At 41.5% G+C, this 8,606-nt stretch overlaps 1 protein-coding gene across 1 annotated transcript; it reads left to right on the plus strand.

Annotated features, from left to right (window-relative positions):
• Nucleotides 1–822: 822 nt before the first annotated feature.
• LOC138514577 (olfactory receptor 5AP2-like) lies at nucleotides 823–6,931 on the plus strand. The gene is made up of 2 exons (XM_069630034.1): nucleotides 823–1,738; nucleotides 6,858–6,931. The coding sequence occupies exons 1-2, from the start codon at nucleotides 823–825 to the stop codon at nucleotides 6,929–6,931; spliced, it is 990 nt and encodes a 329-aa protein (XP_069486135.1).
• The last annotated feature ends 1,675 nt before the right edge of the window (nucleotides 6,932–8,606 follow it).

Consider the following 8,606-nt stretch of genomic DNA (forward strand, 5'->3'; position numbering starts at 1 on the left):
TAATAATCAGTAATGCAAGTGTCCTGATCTTTCCACTTAGACAAAATCGGAACTTCTGGCATAACGCTGTTCTGATATGAAGTAGACAGCTTTCCTTTCATGAAAGATTACATTTAAAAATATTAAATTGAGATTTGTACTCTCAGGTGCATTCGATCTTTACAGTTTGCCTTTTATATTTGCCAAATAAAGCACATAAGAACAGTTGCCAATGGGCCCATAAAGTATAAAGGAGTTTAGAAATGTTGTATCCTGCTGCTAAAATGCTAATTGTTGCTGCATACTCATACATTTGTGACCAAGTTAAATGGAGTAGCTCAGAGTTGAATGGAGTCATTTTCAGCAACGCAAATTTCGAAAGAAACAGAGGCAATGATACAGTAAATGTGGAGAAATGTAGATTGATATGGGGCCAGAGAAGGGTAAAGGCAACACTTACTTTCACGTGTCTCAGAGTCTAGAAGGAATGCACTGGTGATATGAAATGTAATGTTCTTAATCCTAAAACCCTCCCCCTTCACCCGTGTATGATCGTGAACAACAGACAACCTTGGATGCAGGTCGACCAGCAGAATAGGCACAGATAGAAACATAATGTTCTCTTTTACTTTTCATTGAATTTATATTGAACATTACTGTGACTTTCCGTCTCACTTGCATATCACTTTCCATGTTTTCCATAGCTATTTAAATTGCCACACTCACATTCCAGAGTGTCATCAAACAGATGCATGTGCATGCAGTGAAAATTTGTTGTCTCACTTATTTGTCTCATGTGACCTTTTAGGTTCTACATCTACTAATCAAACATCTCCTGGAGGAATGCAAAAAGGCAACCAGACGGTGGTACGAGAGTTCATTCTTTTGGGACTCTCTGGTGACCCTCACCTTCAGCTTCCACTCTTCACGACCTTCCTGTTGTTCTATTTGACAACACTTCTTGGCAACATTGGCATCATTATATTGACAACTGTGGATTCCAGGCTGCATACTCCCATGTACTTCTTCCTCAAAAATCTCTCCTTCTTGGATCTCTTCTATTCCACAGCAATCACACCCAAAATGTTGATCAACCTGCTCTCTGAAAGGAAAGCCATCTCATTCATTGGATGTGCTCTGCAGATGTATTTTTTTGGGTCATCTGCAATGGTAGAGTGTTTGCTTCTAGTGGTAATGGCCTATGACCGATATGTTGCAATTTGCAACCCACTTCTTTATAATATTGTGATGAACAAGTCAAAATGTATGAGGTTTGTAGCTGCTACCTATATCATTGGCTTTGGCAGTGCAATGGTACACACCAGCATCATATTCTCTCTAAGTTACTGTAGCTCTAATGTGATAAAACATTTTTACTGTGACGTCCCACCGCTCCTACAGATTTCTTGCTCAGACACAAACTTGGCTGGGATCCTAGTGCTGGTTTTTGGTGGACTCGCTGAAATGAGTTTCTTTTTAGTTATACTCACCTCATACATCTCAATAATTTCCTCCATTTTAAAGATTCGTTCCACCACAGGCAGATCTAGGGCGTTCTCTACCTGTGCGTCCCACCTCACTGCTGTCTGCCTATTTTATGGGACGATTATTTTTATCTATTTGCGCCCACCTTCCGCGAACTACAATGAACAAGATAGAGTAGCTTCGGTGTTCTACACAGTGATTAATCCAATGTTAAACCCTCTGATCTATAGCCTTCGGAACAATGATGTCAAAGGAGCCCTTCGGAAAGTTTTGAGTAATAGATGCGGGTCTCTCCAAGTGAAGTGACACTGCCTTCATATATAAACTGCAACAAAATGTAAACTGTCAGTACTATGCGTGCACAAAATGCACAAATGGTCGGATTTAGCAAACACTATGTCATACACTAATGATACAAGAAAGAGCATGTTGCGCTAATAGTAACATGATGTGTGACGTTAACACAATGTTCATGCCGATTTCTGTTAAAGAACTTTATTCCATCGTGTTTTGATGAACCAATTAAGATACAGGAAGACAAATGAAGACCCCAATATATTTTGTCAAGCTCAAGGTGTTAATGGAACCTGGCCATATATATATATAGAGAAGTCTTAGGTTGGCTGAAAACATGAGATGATTGTAATGAAACAATATGAACAGATTATTTGCATTGAAAAGTGGAGCGTTTACTGCACCCACATTCCTATTGTGAAAAGGTTCCAGTATTTTCAGACCCAAAACAAATATGTATTGTTATTTTAATTTATAAGGTTTTTATTTATTTTATCAGGACATAGTTTCTCCTCCCCACCAAGAAGCTGAAACGATGTCATGATAGCACATAGTAATTGCTTATATCAAACACCACTTAAACGGTATGTTGAATTAACCTATACATTTCCTTGAAGAATACTTTATGGTTGAAACATGTGATGGCTTTAGGCTGGTCTAAGGTAGGGATTTGCTGTCAAATTAACTGTAAATATGTATGACACTGTCTTCAATTCAATGTGTTTGGACCATAATTCCTATGATATAACTGATGTGTTTTGAATCTTTTAAATAGAAATCAGACATAGGAAGATGGCTAATGAATTATTTGATTTGTTGATGTTTTGAATGACAGTAGCAAGCACCACTACGGGTTGTGATATCAAAAAGAAATATCACACAACAAAATAAATACACATTGATATCAATGTGCAGAATGCAGGTTGAAGTCAATGCATTGCAGAAGGTAAAGTGTGACTTACCAGAGTGTGTTTAGGAACATATGCTCTACATTAACAGGTAATAGGGGCATGAATACACCATACGTATACTCACTCAGCAGACATACAAACCTGAGATAGTCTACGTCTTGGAGCCACTGAAGGGTTTCTCTTAGCCCAGTGCTTATAATGAATACATGATTGAGTAACACAAGTACTGGGAAAGCTATTACTTCTGATTTGAGTGTCCACTGGCTACTAATGCTTGCACACTAATCTCAGTGAAACACCTAACACACCCAAGGGAGGAATTGGGCCTCAACTGTGTGTGTTTGTCAGAGAGCTGTTCATGGAGACCCAAACCCCCCAGGTTTGCTGGCACTCTCCAATATGTTCTTTAAAGCGTATCTTGTGTACTGTGTTATCGAAAGCCAGCACCGTGGTAGACTGGCTTTAAGGGAGTTGGGAGAATTATTTAAAAGACCTGTATGAAACAGCCCAAGTGTCACACCAATAACCATATACTGTCAAATGGGTATATATAGATGTCTCATGGTTTACTGACACTTTGTTTACATTTATTTATTTAGCCCATGGGCATCAGGGTGCAACACTTACGACATATAGGCTTTTAGGATTTGATGACTTATTTACTCAAACAGGGTTGTTTACAGGCTTTTCCTGAAGACCTCATAGTTTGCTTCTGTTTGCATTGGTATGGAGAGTTTATTCCTGTTTTTTGCAGCAGAAGCGGGGAAAGATCTGCCGGAGCCTCTAGCTCTTTTGATGTGTGGTATGATCAGGAGGTGTGCAGCACTAGAGCTCAGAGACCTGCTAGGTGAGTATTTTCTTACTGTTTGCTTCAGATATAGTGTGGCCTCTCCATGCACACACTTATGCGTAAGTGTCAGTGTCTTGAATTGAATAATTCTTTCTATTGGTAGCCAGTGAAGCTTCTTACGATACTTAAATTAAATTATTCTGACCGCATCGTTCTGGATTATCTGCAACTTTTGAATGTTCCCTTTGCCTGGCCCATTCAATAAGGCATTGCAGCAATCCAAGCAGGGCATAATTATTGCCCGGACCAAAGTCTCGCAATTTTTGCGATATAGTAAAGAATTGATATGTCGTAGAATTTTTAGATGGTAATGTGCATTTATAGTTACATCTTTCAGATGAGCATCTGCATTTAAAGATGCTTCAAAATGGTGCCCAGGGATTTTTACCCTTTCAACCAGTTTTATGTCACAGGAGTTGATCGTAAAACTTGTGTAGGATGGGTCAAGTTTCTTTCTAGCCTGGCTAGATCTGAAGACCATAAGCTCAGTCTTAGAGCTTTTTAAACACTTCCAGTTTTGTGTCATCCAATCCTGGATGACCGAGTAGATGCAGTTGAGTGATTTGGTGTCCCTAGTGTTGTCCCAACTGAGTTCCATGACCACTTGGAAATCATCACCGTAATTTGTATAATGGAAACCCATACTTTCCAGTTTGTCACACAGGAGTCATATATAGATATTGAATTGGTAGGTTTGTGTTGGATTCCTACATAGATGGTGACTGTACACATCCTTATAAGAGCTTGCTAGGTTCACTGTAACACATGATATATAAAGTCCACGTGTTTAATTTTGATACCATTGTGGATTTTTATTTATCACCATGGGTGCTGACATGTGTTTCGACAATCTGGAGGTCTTTATCAAGGCTAGGGTTTTAGGTGTCTATTGCGTGGTAATTCTGCCCTAGGTCAATAATATCTCCTGCTTTGGTGCCTCTCAATGGAACAGTGCTTGTCAACACAAAGGTGGCTTCTGCCAGTAGATCGGTTCAAACCTACCTAATCTAGACTTGGGGCACCAGAGCACAGGCCCTATGGTTCCCGCAACCAGCTGCATGTACAACAAAACAAGTTATTTCATAAGCAGTAAGGCGAGTCAACCACCAGTTCCTAGTGCTCTCACCACTTTCTAGATATTGAAGAGTATTTGGGAAATGCAGGCTCCTCGTGATACTCTGTACTTAATTTCAATAGGGTCTGAACATACCGTGCCCCAACATATCTTTGATGTTCTTTCACCTAAAAAGCAATCAATCCATGCTACAGCGTGTTTAGAAAATTTCCAACTTTAGCTAAGGATACCGATACTCTGGCGTGATCAAGAAGATCAAACACCACTGAGGGATCCAGTAAGACGAGCAGGCCTGTTTCCCCTCATCCAAGCGACTTAACATTTGAGTTTGCTGATCCAGTAATGCAGTTTCAGTAACATAATTCTGGGGGAAATCAGATTGTGTATGGTGAAACTCTGAGGTAGATTCAAAATGGGTCTGAAGTTCTTTAGTGGCCCCTTTATCTAGAATCTTTAAAAGGAAAGGGGTGTTTGTTATTGGGAGCGTAGGTTCAAGGGATCCTTCGCACTAAGCTCAGGCTTTTTAACAATAGGAGTGACCACCACTTCCTTAATGGCAGCTGGCTCACTGTTATGCACAAAAGAGGCGTTTATAAAATGTGTGAGAAATGGAGCAACATTTCTATTATGCTTCAGAATGATTTTCGAGGGGAGGGTGTGCCCGATGCAAGTCGTGGCTCTAATATTTGCAAGCATGAGCAAGGTATCCGCTGTAGTTATCTCTTGAAAGCTAAACTTTGATATGGTACTATCTTCCTCTTTAGAGGTCTCTCCTTCTGGTTTTAATTATGTGTTTGTGACCCCTTGTGCATTGTGAATTTTTTCACAGGCTTAAAGGACTTTATTTTGAAAAGCCTTTTGTACATTCTTGCTGTCTTCCTTGTTGGGATTAATATCCTGGATAAGAGCACCAGGTTTTTCCCAAGATCTATACAATTCAAAAAGATTTTTGGTTCTATGTCCCGCTTGTTTAATTTGAGAATCATAGTATGTACATTTTGTTCAAAATATTTTCTTATAATTTCTTTCAGTGATTTTCCATTTGTCTCTATTTTCCACAGATGGTTCTTTAGCCCATGCTCGCTGCGCTTTCCTTTTGTCTTGTTTGAGAGTTTTTAAATCTTCCGTATACCAATTTTGTTGGCTTGGACAGTCTCCAATTATCCTTGTTTTAATTGGCACAACCTCTTCTATCAGTTGGGATATTCAGTGTGTGTAGCTTTCCGCTGATATGTCTGGGGAATTTATTGAATTGATATTTTATTTCTATCGCGCTCATACACAAGTGTTTCAGAGCGCGACAAGACAAGGGAAGGGGAACAGGGGAGAATAAAATGATCTTACTAGGCCCAGTGACATTGGGAACACGCAAGTGCATGGGAGAGGGGGAGGGGAAAAGTGCATGGAAGGGGGAGAAGAGGAGAGTGCGGAGCAGAGGAAAGACATTAATAATAATAAATAAAATTAATAAATAATAAAGGCAACAAACGCTGGTAGTGCAGCCAACAAGTGGGGCGTCTTAGTCCGAGGTTTCTGTCACAATGGTTTACATACATGTTTCCAAATCCCCTGTCTTGATGTTACTATAGTTTTGGTTTGAAATTTTCTTAGGTGGTCCACGAGATAAACCCTTGGGTAAGGGCAGTACGATGGTACATTCTATTTTGCTATGGTGGGAACAGACACATGGGTTGGTGGAAAGATTGCAGATTTCAACATTATGAGTTGCCACCCAATCAAGTATGTGGCCCCCAATGTGCGTTGGTTTATCGTTTTGAATAGTAAGTCCTGTATTGGTGAGATATTCTTCCAACTCTATAGCTTCCTTGTCTTTTGTGTCTCCCTACCAACAGTTTAAATCACCTGATGCTATAGTTGAAGTACTAGGGCAATTTGAGGCATTAAGAATGGATAAGAGGTCTCCATTAGATGTAGGCATGTCAATGGCAAAAAATCTAGAACTAAAGAGCTCTTCACCATCCTCAGGGAACTCGAGTCCCCCTCCCCACCTTCAGAAACCTGTGTGAAAGATGCAGACTGGTGTGAGAGGATCCAAAAAGCCTTGCCAGATAAAATTGCCATGCTACAATCGAAAATTGAAATGAAAAAGCTTAGCCTAGCCAAAAAAGGAAACGCTCCTCTACCACCCACCTCTAAAACTCTATCTTGCCCCCCCTTCTCCTTCACTCCAGTATCCACAAAAGAAGTGGAAGGCATCATTAAAGGCCTCTAGCCTTCCAGATGCCCAGCTCCCATCATCCAGGAAGGCGCCAACGACCTAGCCCCCTTCATAACAACCCTAATCAATGCATCGTTCAAAACAAGCTCAGACCCTAGCAGCCTCAAGGAAGCCTGGGTCATGCCCCTACTAAAAAAAATAAAAAAACCTAGACCCCCAACATCCCAGCCAACTACAGGCCAATCCTCACTGTCCCATACATCCTAAAGATTTTAGACAGAGTGGCCTACCTGCAAATCCAGAAGCATCTGCAAGACAACAACCTCCTGGGCCTTAGACAATCTGGCTTCAGACCTAAGCATGGAACAGAGACAGCCCTCCTGGACTTAAAAATCCAGATGGATGAGGCAAAGGATAAGGGTCACCTAGCCATTCTCCTGCTGGTTGACCTCTTGGCAGCCTTTGACCTCGTCGACCATCAGGTCCTGACTGAACATCTGACGGCCTCAGCTGCCTTCTCGAGTCAAGCAACCGCCTGGGTCCAATCTTTCCTAGCCGACCGAACCACCCGGGGGCTTCAGCCCACTCCATCCGCATCCTCTGTGGTATCCCACAAGGCTTGTGCATTACGCTGACCTTATACAATATCTTCACAAAGCTAATGTTCGACCGCCTTGATAACCTGGGTGTCACATACACCAACTATGCTGATGATACCCAGGTTCTCATCACCCTATCAGGTTGCTATGAAGAGGATGCCACACGGATCAACAACCTCTACTTGGAGATCCAAGCCTGGATGGCAGAACATGGCTTATGCCTCAACAACAAGAAAACTAAGCTCCTTCTCGTCGGCTCCCAACCACGGCTAAAAAAACTGGACCCCTGTTACATATCTATCAACATAGACGGTAACCAAATCACTGTAGCCAAAGAAATCAAAACCCTAGGGGTCTATCTAGACTCCACACTCTCGTTCAAAAAACAGGTGAATGCTACAGGCTCCTCCACAGTTTATATAAATAAGCCCATCAATGCCTCCAAACCCTTCCTTTCGCCTTCCAGCTGCATTACACTAGCCAGAGCACTAGGCTCTCAAAATTGTACTATTGTAATACCCTCTTTCTTGGCACATCAGAACGTAACCTAAATAAATTGCAGGTCCTGCAGAATAATGCCCTCAGAGCAGCTCTGAGCATCCCACAGCACTCCCACATCTCCAGCTACAGACAAGATGCCCATTGGCTCCTGGTACGAGACAGAATCACCCTCAGATCCCCTGTCATTGTCCACAAATGCCTATCTAACTAAGACCCCAAATACTTTGCAGACAAGTTCAACAAACACACCTCAACCAGACCAAACGGATAACTGTACTCGCACTGTCTTTCCATCCCCAAATGCTCACTAATAAAAGCAGGCGGATCAAGCTTCCCAGTCCTAACCGCCAAACAATGGAATGGCAAACAACCGAACCTTAGAGCAGAACCCTCCTTCTGGATATTCACAGCAAAAGCGAAAGCCTGGCTCTCCAACAAGATGTCCACCTCAGTCTGAGTCACCAACTAAGGTACTTATCCTATGTCTGCCTATCAACCAACATGTAACCCGGTCATATGCGCCTACTGCCATTATCTTGTATGTCTATCTCTGCCTGTATGTATTTACTCTGCAGTAACCATCTCTAAGTCTCCGGCGCCCAGTTACCTTAGGGTTCAGTGCGCAGTATAAATAAAGAAACTAAATTAAACTAACTAAACGGGAGGTCTATAAAGTAAATACAAAGTAATGCAGGAGTTTGCTTTTGGTGTTATTTTAGCACAAAGGACATTC

The sequence above is a fragment of the Ambystoma mexicanum genome, chromosome 12, assembly GCF_040938575.1.
Source record: "Ambystoma mexicanum isolate Mex_15411 chromosome 12, UKY_AmexF1_1, whole genome shotgun sequence".
Taxonomy (NCBI): domain Eukaryota; kingdom Metazoa; phylum Chordata; class Amphibia; order Caudata; family Ambystomatidae; genus Ambystoma; species Ambystoma mexicanum.

Excerpts from the sequence above, each read along its gene's own strand:
- LOC138514577 (XM_069630034.1), top strand. The coding sequence starts at position 823 with ATGCAAAAAGGCAACCAGACGGTGGTACGAGAGTTCATTCTTTTGGGA. Across the intron at positions 1,739-6,857 it reads AGCCCTTCGGAAAGTTTTGA|GAAGGCGCCAACGACCTAGC; the intron begins GTAATAGATGCG and ends CCCATCATCCAG.